General features: G+C 38.0%; 1 protein-coding gene across 3 annotated transcripts in view; it reads right to left on the reverse strand.

The window, feature by feature from the left end:
* Positions 1-3010: 3010 nt before the first annotated feature.
* NPFFR2 (neuropeptide FF receptor 2) overlaps positions 3011-14951 on the reverse strand; it is an 83574-nt gene continuing 71633 nt past the window's right edge. For all 3 annotated transcript variants that reach the window (XM_061145222.1, XM_061145224.1, XM_061145223.1), the window contains 3 exons: positions 11818-12149; positions 9007-9106; positions 3011-5643 (listed from right to left, as the gene is read on the reverse strand). In XM_061145222.1, the coding sequence (XP_061001205.1) occupies positions 4809-5643; positions 9007-9106; positions 11818-12149 (1267 nt within the window). In that variant the 3' untranslated portion in view covers positions 3011-4808. The remainder of the gene's footprint in view (positions 5644-9006; positions 9107-11817; positions 12150-14951) is intronic.

Genomic DNA, 14951 nt, shown 5'->3' on the forward strand with positions numbered 1-14951 from the left:
ACTGCTAACATCAAGCACAAAATTAACATCTATATCCTTTAAGAATCCAGTGTATTTCAGGATTCTGTCATAGTGGCTTAAACTTTATCCTCATATATATGCATATACACGTACATAGTCACACATCAAATAGAAAAAATGTTTGAAACATGTCTGATAGTCAAAGATTAATACCCTGAGTTACGGAGCACTTTTATACACTGTTGAGAAAAAAATCAAATAATCTAACCAAAAAGGAAGCAAAGAACAGGAAGAGGGAATTGACTAAGAAAGAGATACAAGTGAATATGATGGGCTTCAGAGGAGGCCACCCCAGAATATGCCATTGTAGCAGGTGGGTTATTTCAAGCTGAACATGATAAAGGCCCAACAGATTCAAGAAGAATTTTTTATCTCTCCCTTAACTGCCTAAAATAATTTAGATTGGAGCCTACCAGGAAAAGAGCTATTGTAAGCATATATATACATATATATATATAAGGGAACAACAGAGGATGAGATGGTTGGATGGCATCGCCGATTCAATGAACGTGAGTTTGAGTAAACTCTGGGAGTTGGTGATAGACAGGGAGGCCTGGCGTGCTGTAGTCCATGGGGTTGCAAAGAGTTGGACACAACTGAGCAACTGAACTGAACTGAACTGATATATACATATATATATATATATATTTATATATATATATATGAACTGATATATACATATATATATATATATATATTTTAACATAAAAAAGACTTTGCAAGATGTGACAAACATTTCTTTAACAAATATTTTCTCTTTCCATTTTCCTGTGAATTATCTTCCTCTCCTTTGACGTTCCGTCCCCTACCCTTCTTCTCCTTAGTCCAGGATGGCATAAAAGCCTCAGTTGCCTGACTCTCCAGGAGCCTCTCATGTCGTCATGGAGCTCCCATACATATGTAATTACATTTGTTTCCCTCTGTACTGTCTTTTGTCAATTTAATTATAGATCAGCCAATGAACTAAAAAGATAAGGGAAATGTTTTCTTCTGCTACAAATACAAGTGCAGATAAGTGAATACAAATGAATCAAATTAAATGAAGATTATTTTAATGTCCGGCTGCATAACAGTGAAATGAAACAAACATAGGTATACAAGTTCTCTCTTACCAAACTGACAAGACAATTTTGTTCTATGGAATATGCCATATTTATAAGTGTGTGAGTGAGCAAACCCTGTTACACCACTAAAGTGAAAGTGAAAGTCACTCAGTCATGTCTGATTCTGTGACCCCATGGACTGTACAGTCCATGGAATTTTCCAGGCCAGAATATTGGAGTGGGTAGCCTTTCCCCTCTCCAGGGCATCTTCCCAACCCAGAGATCGAACCCAGGTCTGCAAGATAATTGCAGGCAGATTCTTTACCAGCTGAGCCACAGGGAAGCCCAAGAATACTGGAGTGGGGTAGGCTTTCTGGATAGCTGAGTTATACCACACTAAGGGAAGTATGAAATATTAAAGCCTATTTAAGAAATACTTGACAATGTGTATTAAAACATTATCAAATGTACCTGCATTTGGCCATGCAGTTGCATTGTTATATGTCTATTCTAAGATAATTATAAATATGCCCAGTATTATACAAGGTACACATAACTGCATCGTTTTATAGATTTAGGAAATAGCTTATATTTTCAGCCTCAGAGAGGAAATTTAGTAAATTAAGGAATGGATATTTGAAGAATATTAAACAACATGGACATGTGTTCTTGATATACTAAATGAATAAGAAGTTATAAAGTACATGTCCCAGAATCATAACTTTATTAAAGAAAGCATGTAAATATGCCCCCAAATGATAGCAAGAATGGCTACCACTAGGTAACCAGATAAGAAATCATTTTACTTCACATGTTTTTCTACATTATCCAATGTTTCTATTATATTCTGAAATTTTCTCATTATCTAAAAATAAAATATAATAATCATAGGTAAATTAGAATGCAAATTTTAACTGGAAAATATTTGCAATTAATTAATTTGTTCAATAAATATTTATTATTCATCCATTATGTGCCAAACACTTGGCCAGGCAATGGAAACACAGTGATATACAAGACAGAATTCTTGCCCTTATAGAGTGTACCTTTTGGTAGAGAATATGGATAATAAACAAGTAAATAAAAGAATTCCAAAGATAATTACAGATAATGAGAATTACTCTGAAGGAATAAACAGGGCTCAGGTGAGGTTTAGTTTGAGTCCTAAAGGATGAGAGAACCCATGGAAGCCAATGGGAAGAATGTTTCTAGCAGGAAGGAAACAGGTGCAATCTAGAAGCATTAAAGAACTTGGTAAAGACAGAGAAACATACGGGCAGGGAGGGCGCTTCCCTGGTGGCTTAGTCAATAAAGAATCTGCCTGAAATTCAGGAGAACTGGGTTTGATCCCTGGGTTGGGATGATCTCCTGGAGAAGGGAATGGCTACCCACTTCAGTATTCTTGCCTGGAGAATCCCATGGACAGAGTTGCCTGGTGGGCTATAGTGCATGAGGTCACAAAGAGTTGGACACAAATGAGTGACTAATGTAACAACCCAAGCCCGGGTAGTGCGAATGAGGAGTGTAGGGTATGAGACAAGATTAAGAGGTGGACAGAGGGCAGAAAACTAAAGGTGTGTAAGTCCTGATAAGGAGTTTGTTGTTGGTGGGTTTTTCCCCCCTAATTTGAAAAGAAATGATTAATGGCTTTTAAGTTGAGAAAAGACACCATTTTTATGTTTGTTTGTTTTTTTTTAAAAGACCAAGTCTGCCTGTTATTGATGGTTGATACAAAAAGTGCCTGGTGGTGATTTAGTCGCTAAGTCGTGTCCAACTCTCGCAACCCCATGGACTGTAGCCCATCAGGTTCCTCTGTCCATGGGATTCTCCAGTCAAGAATACTGGAGTGGGTTGCCATTTCCTTCTCCAGGGGATCTTCCCAACCCAGGGATCAAACCCAGGTCTCCTGCATTGCAGGCAGATTCTTTACCAACTGAGCTACAAGGGAAGCCCCCCAAAGTGCATAGTAATAGATAAAAGACAACCACAAAACTACAGTGGGAAAATGGCCAATGAATGGGAAGAGGAATAAATACAAAATAATAAGAAACATGGAACAATATAATCAAAACCACAAATTTAAATGATTTTTCACCATTAAAGTAGCACAATTGTAGAAATTTAATATGTATTAATGATATTGTAAGGTAGACAATGGTAAAATAATCATTCCTGAATAATCAATCTTGGCAAAGACGTACATACAGGATGCTTATCTACATAGTGTTTTCACTGTTTTATTTTTCCCTTGAAGAGGAATTACATGCAATTTTTGTTCCATTCTGTTTTTCATGAAAACTCTACTAGTAACAGGTGTTGTTTTGATAATAACTTTTTATATTTCATAATGTAATTTTTATTATTTTATAATCAGAAAAGTGGTTATTGAGGAAGTCCCAAATAAGTTCTTCATAACACATAGATGACATGATATAGAAGAAATAATGAAATTCAAAAAAGGTTTTGGAAATATGTAACACATACAGATTTAAATATCACATAGCATAAACCCAATTGAAACAATTATTTTCTCAAAGGCCTATAGTGTTGGAAAGCTTTTACTTTGAACCATATTACAGCCTGAGAAAACGTGATAGGTCCAAGCCCAGAGATTTATTTTTATTTGCAAAACTATTTGTTATTTTATAATTCCCAATTTTCTAGGGACTATCCCACCCCAGAATAAAAGCCAGGTTTTATGACTATTGTCACTATATAATCCTAACCAGGCAGAATCCAGGGGTTCACCATTCTCTTAGTAGCAGTATTAATTTGCTAATCCAGTAGGACTTCTAGATTGAAATGTTCTGCCCAGTAAGAAATCTGGAATAATCAGCTCAAACTTTCTGGGAGTCTTACGATGACTGTTGAACATCTCTGATCAAGCCCTTCAAAAGAGAGCTGCTTTCCTCTGACAATTGCTTCTTTATTACAAGATTGACTTTTTTATGTCAGAGATTCTATTAGAAAGGAGGTCAACTTGGGATCCTGAATCATCTCTACAAGAAACGTGGGTTCAGTTAGGGCTTAAATTCATTTACAAAAGTAGTAAAACCCAACAATAACTCATTTGGAGCAATAGTTACCAACTTTGTACTTTTTAAAAGGAAAAAGTCAACCTTTAAATACAAAGAAACACAATGTCCCTTTATTTGCTATTGTGGTTCTTATTTCTAAGAAAGCTGAGTACATTTTAAAAGCACACACAGATAAATAGTTCTGTAGTCTAAAATTTCCAATTCAAAAGCAAAAGGAGAATTTGCAAAACGTGCTCTCATGCAAAGAACTGCCCATTTATCCCCATTTGATGAAAGTGTGTGTATGTGTGTTGCATATATATATATATATATATATACACATAAAACACTTGCTTGACTTATATAGCAAAGTTGGAAAAGATCAGGCTTTGAAAACTGGTCCTAGAAAATAGATTTATCCATGCCAATTTGTGTATAAGTTTCTGTATATATTTTATTTATTTATTTATTTTTTTATTTTTTATTATTATTATTATTATTTTTTTCCAGTGGGTTTTGTCATACATTGATATGAATCAGCCATGGATTTATATGTATTCCCAATCCCGATCCCCCCTCCCACCTCCCTCTCCACCGGTTCATTTTGTTTACTTTTTTCCCAGAGAGGGTTTCTAACATTCATAGAACTGAAGTACGAAGCCAAAGAAATCAACAATATTTCAACGTATATCACACAGCAGAGTTAAAATAATCACACCAGCTCTTTTTACATCTCATTGCTACTGGTAATTTCTCCTAATTCTTCCATCATTAATTCCTGTAAGGGCTTTTCAGCACTTATCCTACAAAGCACAGTTTCCTCATGTGGGTTTTTAACTGTCGATTCCTGCGCTGACAGATGAGATGTGTTGATGACCATAGTGTTTTTAGCTCTCAGAGTGTAGGCTTCCTTGGACTTTGCTCTTTTTTGGCAAAGCTGGAGATGAAAAGCATCTTGGAAACCACGACGAAAATTTTCATTGAAGAAACCATAAATGATGGGGTTGACGCTGCTGTTGCAGAAGGCCAGCCAGTGTGCAAAAGGGTAGATGTAGATGTTGATGACCTGCAGTTCACTTGGAGACAGATCAACATAATCCGAGAGCATCATCAGGGTCCACAGGGGCAACCAGGAGAGAATGAAAAGCAGGGCCACGGTCAGGAGCATCTTAATGACCTTCTGCTTCTTCTTGGATACCACCTGCCACTGCTCCTGGTTCTGTTTGCCTGTGTGGGGCACCTTCCTCTTGAACAGTGAAATTCCAATCCTTCCATACATGACGACAATGAGGGACAGGGGAGCCAGGTAGATATTGGCAAACAGCACTGTGGTATAGATCCTCCTCATTTCCTGACTTGGCCAGTCTTCCCGGCACCAGTAGACTGGACTGGTTTTCTCCTGGGAGTTGAATCTCACTCGGTAATTTTTTTCTTCCCGTACGTGTAACATGACTGCAGACGGGGACATGATGGCAATGGCCAGGACCCAGACAATCATAATGATGACAGACGCTGTCTTGATAGTGAGCTTTGGTTTAAAAGGGTAGATAACACACCGGAACCTGTAATTAAAGGCAAATATCAGTGAAGGGCTGCCTCATAACGTCTGGCTGAGTCAGTCATTCAATTTAAGTAATTACAGTCTTCCATCCACGTTCTCCCTAAAAACGTAGGAAGTGAGAATCAGGAGAGAGGCATTTTCTGTAATTAATATATGAGATTAATTTCAACTCAAAATATGAATAAGTGGAGTATATCAGACACTATTAATAGTAAAAGTACTCCGGCTTCCCTGGCGGTCCAGGGATTAGGAATCCATCTTGCAATGCAAGGGACACTGGTTTGATTTCTGGTCCGGGAGGATCCCACATGCCGCAGAGTGGCTGAGCTGGTGCTTCACAACTACTGAGCCAGCGCTCTAGAGCCTGTGGACCACAACTGCAGAACCCGCATGCCGCAGCTACTAAAACCTGCGCACCTAGATCCTGTTCTCTGAAACAAGAGAAGCTGCTGCAACGAGAAGCCTGTGAACCACGACGAAGAGTCGCCCCACTCGCTGCAATTAGAGAAAAGCCTATGCACAGCTACGAAGACCCAGCACAGCCAAAAAGTAAATTAAGTAAATAAATACAATAAACTTTTAGGAAAAAAGCATGGATGTGTGTATATGTGTTTACAACTGACTCAGTTTGCTGTAGAGCAGAAATTAACACAACATTGTAAATCAACTCTACTCCAATAACATTTTTAAAGATATAATAAAAATGTTAGTGTTAACCAGCCCATATTGAACATTTAATATTCTGTTCTAGGGTCCTTTCCATTGGTTTGCATGGATTGTGTCTTTAAGCCTTTTATGGAGAAAAGGCTTAGAAAAGGTACAAATTCTTGTCCATAATCACACATGATTGTTGCACATGTGGTTTGGCTCCAGAGCCCATATTCTTATACCCTCCTTCATGCCCTTCTGTGGTCCCCTCCCACATGATCTGTGTGCTTGGAGAGGCAATTTGCTTTGGCCAGTTAGTTGAACATTAGCAAGCATGGTATAAGTGGAAGCATGAGTGATTTCAGCTATAAGACATAGAGTAGGAGAACTACACAGAGGCACCCAGCCAATCTACAGAGCTGTGGGAAGTAGTAAAACACTGCTGTTTTGAGCCACCAAGTGTTTTGGTGGCTATAAGGGTCTGAGAGTTTCCAATTATGAGTTCTGTTTATACACCTTCCTGGTGTTCTATATCTTCTAAGGAGCCTGAGAATTCAACATCAATATGAAGAGTAACCCTGGTTCATTTTACTGCTATTAATTTTTGTCCATGTGATTCTTAATGTTATTATTGATATTCATTATGTTCGTTATAAGATAACCATGTGCTCAGTCATTCAGTCGTGTCTGACTCTTTGTGACCCCATGAACTATAGCCCGCCAGGCTCCTCTTTCCATGGAATTCTCCAGGCAAGAATACTGGAGTGGGTTGCCATTTCCTTCTCCAGTATAAGATAACCATACAGTTATGCAACTGTACAACATATTTTTCAGGGTATTATCATCTATTGAATTTTCTTGGATTTTTGTGATGACTCTATAAAACTAAAATGTTATGAAACTTACTGTTCTCTGGATCTGCAGGTAAGGAAACAGTTTTTAAGTGGCTTAGAAGCAACCCAAACTAATTTATCTAATATCTTTATATAATGACTAGTTAGCTTGAGCTTTGACTGCTCTGTTGTCTTTCTTTACAACTCCTTCAAGCATATGTAAGGTCTTGTTGTTTTTGTTGTTGCTCAGTCGTGTCCAGCTCTTTGCGACCCCATGGACTGCACCACGCCAGGCTCCTCTGTCCTCCACTATCTCCCAGAGTTTGCTCAAATTCATCTCCATTGAGTCAGTGAAGCTCTCCAACCATCTAACTCTCTGTCTCCCCCTTCTCCTCCTGCCCTCAATCTTTCCCAGCGTCAGAGTGTTTTCCAATGAGTCAGCTCTTCACATCAGGTGGCCAAAGTATTGAAGTTTCAGCTTCAGCATCAGTCCTTCCAATGAATATTCAGGGTTGATTTCCTTTAGGATTGACTGGCTTGATCTCTTTGCAGTCCAAGGAACTCTCAAGAGTCTTCTCCAGCAGCACAGTTCGAAAGCATCAATTCTTCGGCTCTCAGGCTTCTTCATGGTCCAACTCTAACATCCCTAGAGGACTACTGGAAAAACTGTAGCTTGGACCATATGGATTTTGCCCGCAAAGTGATGTCTCTGCTTGTTAATACACTGTATAGGTTTGTCATGGGGCTTCCCTCGTAGCTTCCAAAAAGCAAATATCTTTTCATTTCGTGGCTGTGGTCACCATCCACAGTGATTTTGGAGTCCAAGAAAATAAAATCTGCCACTGTTTCCACTTTGTCCCCATCTGTTTGCCATGAAGTGATAGGTCTTCTGTCTTAACCTCCAAGTTTTCATCTAGTCTTCTAATCAGTGAATTCTCCCATTTACTCACCCTTAAATTATGGATAATTTCATAGGTGCTATTCTATTTTTTGCTCTTTTTGTAAACCAAATATGGAAACTTCAAGTATTATTTTTTCATTTATTCATTCATCAAATAATATATTATACCTTGTTATAGCAGGCCAAACTAAGACATGCATCATCTCTAATTATTTAATTTTAAAATATGAAAACGTTATTGGTTTAATTTTATTACTGAGCTCTTAGTGTGTGTGTGTGTGTGTGTGGTTTATCAGGTGGTGCAGTGGTAAAGAATGCTCCTGCCAATGCAGGAGACATGGGTTCGATCCCTGGGTCAGGAAGATCCCCTGGAGAAGGAAATGGCAACCCACTCCAGTATTCTTGCCTAGAAAATTCCATGGACAGAGGAACCTGGCAGGCCACAGTCTATGTGGCCACAAAGAATCGGAAATGACTGAGTGATTGAGCACGCACATGCATGCACTCTCTCTCTACATATATATATAAAGGGATACATATTGTGGATACAATTTATGTATATATAATACATAAACATACACACACACACATATATATACATATACATAGTATATATACATACACTCTCTCTCTACATAGTATATATGCATGCACTCTCTCTCTACATATATATATAAAGGGATACATATTGTGGATACAATTTATGTATATATAATACATAAACATACACACACACACATATATATACATATACTATATATGTATATATATACACATATATATACATATACATAGTATATATACATATACTATATACATATACATAATATATATACATATATATATATATAAAGGAATATATTATGAATCCAATTTTAAGCAGATATGCCCAGATGTAGTGGATTACACATTTTTCACTGGTTATGTAGATTAGTTGCAGACATACTCAATTTTCTGGATTCAGAGTTTGGTGTTGACCTACCTATCCACTGCTATTGCAACTAAAGTAAAGACGGAAGCTGCGACGGATATTCCCTGGACCAAGCCACTGATCTTGCACATTGTACTTCCAAAAGGCCATCCTGAAAGGGAAATGGAATAGTCAGTCTTTGGAGAGATCATACATGTATATTTTAATTTCACTGAAATTTCGAGGAGAAAGACATGAAATTAGATGCATGTAACTGTTTCCTAAAAGATCCAGGGAACAATCAATGTTTCCCATTATTTTCATTAATATATTCAGAGCTTTGTTTTTCAGTATATTAATAATGTTAATAATTAATTAATTATTAAATATAAATATAAATAAATAAATAATAATATTGATAATATACAGTAGTTTCAACATTATATATGCTCTAATAAATATTTTGCATCTATTAACATATCAATCCCCACAACAGGCTTTTGGAAGCTTTATTATTCACCTCATTTACATCTTTTTGATGTGTTTTTATATGTTTGAAGGTATTGGCAAGAAACTTAACTCTCCTGGAAGAAAATCTGAGAATTCATTATTGATAGCTGTACTCAAAACATTAAACAAACCAAAATATGATGTTCTTATTAAATCCAGGAAACCAAAAAACATTGTATAAGAGCAAAGGTTGCTATCATAGTACTCTGCATGGTTCAGCAGGGGTAAGATACATATAATAATAGGAATGCATACCCTAAATATTGATTTAACAAAAAACAATATGATATGCTCATATTGAGAGAATGAGGGAGGTAAAAAATGAATGTATATTTGTGGCTCTGTATAAATGTGTCTGTTGGCATTTATACCTAATTTCAACCAGTCATGTTGTTTTTCCAATTTCACATTCAGACAGTTTCTATGGATTTATATTCTTCTGTCCTAGTGCTGTCAGTTCAGTGGAGTTTGGTGAGGGAAACTATCTCTTGGGGTAGAAGAGGATAATGAGAACTAAATTGCATCATCTGCAGTTGGATAATATATTAGAATAAAAACATGTTATTCAGAAATATGATAGTAATTACCAAAAATAAAGGCAAAAATGCTGACTGTGGTTGCCTCCTGGGAATAGGAATCAAGGGTAGGGAAGGGTACTGTATATGAAAAAAACTTAACTAGTAATTTAATTATAGATATTTATGGAGGACATATTGAGATCACTTCTTTAGTTTATTGAGACAACAATTTTTATCAACTCTTTTTGTCTAGCACATATTAAAAATGTACATCATTAATAAATATTGCTTTTAAATGACAAGCATCACAGAAGCACAGAATTTATGTGGTGTATTATGATAGAATAGCCACTCTAAACATTCCCTGACTCCCACTTCAGAGAAAGGAAAGAAACAGAAATAAATTCTTAAGAGAACTCTCCTATTTTTCAGTAAACCTATGTTGAATGCCATAATGGAAAATAAAACTGTGATATGACTTTTGTTATTGATGTTTAGTTGCTCAGTTGTGTCTGACTAAACAGCAGTTAACAACAAACCATAGTTCTTTCCCTTTTATGGCACTTAACATCAGTTTTCTTTCCGGGCAAGATTACTGGGGTGGGTTGCTACTTTCTCCTTCAGGGAATCTTTCCGACCCAGGGATTGAACCCACATCTCTGCATCTCCTGCATTGCAGGCAAATTCTTTACTCCCAAGCCACCACAGTAGCCCCATGATATGGCTTGTTTGATCTAAATACTTTTTATATTTTTTTATACAGATTTGGAATATGAGTATCTTGAGTGCTATTCATTAGTTAATACAACAAATATTTATTAATCAGGTACTATGTACCAAAACTCTACCGGGAGATGTAGATACACCATTCCTATACTTCTGGGGTACATAATGTGATATTTTGTGCTTGGTCGCTCAGGTGTGTCCAACTCTTTGAGACCCCATGGACTGCAGCCCGCCAGGCTCTTCTGTCCATGGGGATTTTCCAGACAAGAAAACTAGAGTGGGTTGACATGTCCTCCTCCAGGGGAATCTTCCCAACCCAGGACTTGATTACAGGTGGATTCTTTATCAGCTGAGCCACCAGGGAAGGCCATAATGTTGTGTTAAGAAGTGGTAATACGGACCCAGAAGTCCTCTAGGGTAGCACCTGAACCATTGTTTATGTTGCACATGTAAATTACTACTCCATGAATGAAACTACCACTCTGTGACTTATTGTTGGTCCTGCTGCTTGCCTTCCATCAAAAACTGTTGGAAATCTCCCAACCACTAGGGAAGCCCAGCTAACCACAAGAGGGTCTAAATATCTATTTACGTTACATTGAAGACGTCATACTAATGGAAACCACACTTTGAGCTTTACAATCCATAATAGTCTCAATGACATTCCTACCATACAATATGTGCTTAGAACTGCCAAGGAAATTCAAAGTCTTCAGTAAGAAGTGTCATCATTCATGGATGACCTTCAGTGAACCCCACACCTCATCTCTGTCACTTGCTTTACTTTTCCCCATAATTCTTTTTATTCTCTGACTGTTTATATAGCTTTTTATTTGTTGTTTTTTATCCTCCTTTATAATGTAGGCCTCAAGAGGACAGCTACTTGGAGAAGTTCTTGGAACTCCCTAAATGTTTGAAATGAATGGATGACCATACCACGGCTGCAGGGATATGGGACAAATATTTTTTTCATATTATCTTTGTGCTGTACACAAATCAACATAAGTGAAGTCACTCAGTCGTGTCCAACCGTTTGTGACCCCATAGACTGTAGCCCCCCCCCCCCAACCCCCATGCTCCTCCATCCATGGGATTTTCCAGGCAAGAATACTGGAGTAGATCAACATACCTGCTATAATATTGTCCAGCAGTGTGATAGGCATACAGAATATACCAACTAGTAGATCACTTATGGCCAGGTTCAAGATGAAGAGATTAGTGACTGTGTGCATATGTTTGTTCCTCATTACAATGAAGCAAACCACTGTATTTCCCACCATGCATAGGAAGAAGATCAAAAAGTAGGAAATAATGAAAATCGCTGCCACTTGAGGCTGGTGAAGATAGTAGTTCACATAGGTGATATTGATATCTGAGTACAGATCATGTGTTGTATCATTACTCCAAATGTAATGCCAGCTTTCTGTAGAGTTTGAATCCCATTCCTCACTCATGATGGACCTAAACAAAGAAGAGGCAAAAAAGAAAAACATGATTAAAAATCAAGAGAATATAAACTTAAGAGAGCTTTAGAGAGATGCCTTTAAAATTCCATGGAATTTTGGTGGACTTTCTATAAGCACCCATGGGCTTCTCTGATGGCTCAGTGGCAAAGAATCCACCTACCAATATAAGATGCAGGAGATGTGGGTTTGATCCTTGAGTCAGGAAGATCTCCTGGGGAAGGAAATGGCAACCCACTCTAGTATTCTAGCCTGGTGGGCTGCAGTCCATGGGGTTGCAAGGAATCAGACACAACTGAGCAAATACACACACACACACACACACACACACAGTGACCCATAAGTTTTGCTTAAAAGGGCTTCCCTGGTGGCTCAGATGGTAAAGAATCTGCCTGCAATGCAGGAGACCCAGGTTTGATCTCTGGTCAGGAAGATCCCCTGCAGAAAGGGAATGGTTACACACTCCAGTAATATAAATGAGTTACAAATCAGACATTCAAATTATTAGGATTCTAATCAAGAGCATTTGAAAATCCCACTTTGTGCTACAAGTAAAAATTATTATTATGTCATATTTCCTTGATGTATTTTATATTATTCATTTCCAAAATTTCAAAGGAAATCCTTCAAAACTCCTCTTTCTCTTACCTTCAAATATCATAACCTGTCAAAATCTACTTGCTCTAACTAACATGCCTTGAGCTTCCCTGATATTTGAATAAGATGAAATGTCTACATCTTCAAAAGTTGCACTGAAAAGAGCTTACTGTATCTTCTTTATTCTGCTTTGACTCAGTTAATTGGATATTCTTTTTATATACTTCTGTACGGAGACATAGCCACAAAACTGAATTTCTTAAAATAGGTCTGGGTAACTTATCTTGGTTTCACATAGCATAATTCAAGTCACATAGTATTTATTCAATAAATATTTATTTAAAATCTATATATCTTAAGAAAGACAAAAATCATTGGGTGTCAGGGGTCCCTGGTAATACTCCCAAGTTTGGTGGTTTATTAGAAAGACTCACAGGACTCAGCATATTGTGTGTGTGTGCTAAGTCACTCAGCGGTGTCTGACTTTTTGTGACTCTGTGGACTGTAGCCTGCCAGGTTCCCTCTGTCCATGGGATCTTTCCGGGCAAGAATACTGGAGTGAGGCTGCCATTTCCTATACCAGGGGATCTTCCAAACCCAGGGATCAAATCCGCGTTTCCTGCATTGCAGGTAGATTCTTTACCACTGAGCCAGTTGGGAAGACCAGCATAGAGTGTATTCACAGCTAGTTTTATTATAGCAAAGGGATCCTAAGCAAAATCAGCAAATAGAAAGGCACATGGAGTAAAATCTGCAGGAAATCGGCACAGGGTTCCAAGAGTCCTGGCCCAATGGAGTCTCACAGGACATGCTTAATTCCTTCACGGACAAGTTTGACAACAAGCGTTAAATGTTGTCTAGGAGGAAGGTTTATCACTCAATTCCAAAGTTTTTAATTAGAGAGAGATCATATGGGCAACTTGTTTTTAGTATGTGTTGAAATTCTAGGCTCCTAGGTGGAAATTAAATGTGCAGCATGAACTATGTGATTGTATAAACAATCAAAAAGGCACAGTGAATCACTCTACCATTTAAGGAAACTTTGTATCAAGCAGGTTTTAGAAAAGGCAGAGGAACCAGAGATCAAATTGCCAACATCCACTGGATCATTGAAAAAGCAAGAGAGTTCCAGAAAAACATCTATTTCTGCTTTATTGACTATGCCAAATCCTTTGACTGTGTGGATCACAATAAGCTGTGGAAAATTCTGAAAGAGATGGGAATACCAGACCACGTGACCTGCCTCTTGACAAACCTGTATGCAGGTCAGGAAGAAACAGTTAGAACTGGACATGCAACAACAGACTGGTTCCAAATAGGAAAAGGAGAACAAGGCTGTATATTGTCTCCCTGCTTATTTAACTTGCATGCAGAGTACATCATGAGAAACGCTGGGCTGGATGAAGCAAAAGCTGGAATCAAGATTGCCAGGAGAAATATCAATAACCTCAGAAATGCAGATGATACCACCCTTATGGCAGAAAGTGAAGAAGAATTAAAGAGCCTCTTGATGAAAGTGAAAGAGGAGAGTGAAAAAGTTGGCTTAAAGCTCAACACTCAGAAAACTAAGATCATGGCATCTGGTCCCATCACTTCATGGGAAATAGATGGGGGAACAGTGGAAACAGTGGCTGACTTTATTTCTCTGGGCTCTAAAATCACTGCAGATGGTGATTGCAATCATGAAATTAAAAGACGCTTGCTCCTTGGAAGGAAAGCTATGACCAACCTAGACAGCATATTAAAAAGCAGAGACATTACTTTGCCAACAAAGGTCTGTCTAGTCAAGGCTATGGTTTTTCCAATAGTCATGTATGGATGTGAGAGTTGGACTATAAAGAAAGCTGAGTGCTGAAGAATTGATGCCTTTGAACTGTGGTGTTGAAGAAGACTTGAGAGTCCCTTGGACTGCAAGGATATCCAACCAGTTCATCCTAAAGGAGATTAGTCCTGGGTGTTCATTGGAGGGACTGATATTGAAGCTGAAACTCCCAATACTTTGGCCACCTGATGCGGAGAGCTGACTTATTTGAAAAGACCCTGATGCTGAGAAAGATTGAGGGCAGGAGGAGAAGGGGACAACAGAGGATAAGATGATTGGATGGCATCACCGACAATGTATATGGGTTTGGGCAAACTCTGGGAGTTGGTGATGGACCGGGAGGCCTGGCGTGCTGTGGTTCATGAGGTTGCAAAGAGTCGG

The sequence above is a fragment of the Dama dama genome, chromosome 6 (genome assembly GCF_033118175.1).
Source record: "Dama dama isolate Ldn47 chromosome 6, ASM3311817v1, whole genome shotgun sequence".
NCBI lineage: Eukaryota > Metazoa > Chordata > Mammalia > Artiodactyla > Cervidae > Dama > Dama dama.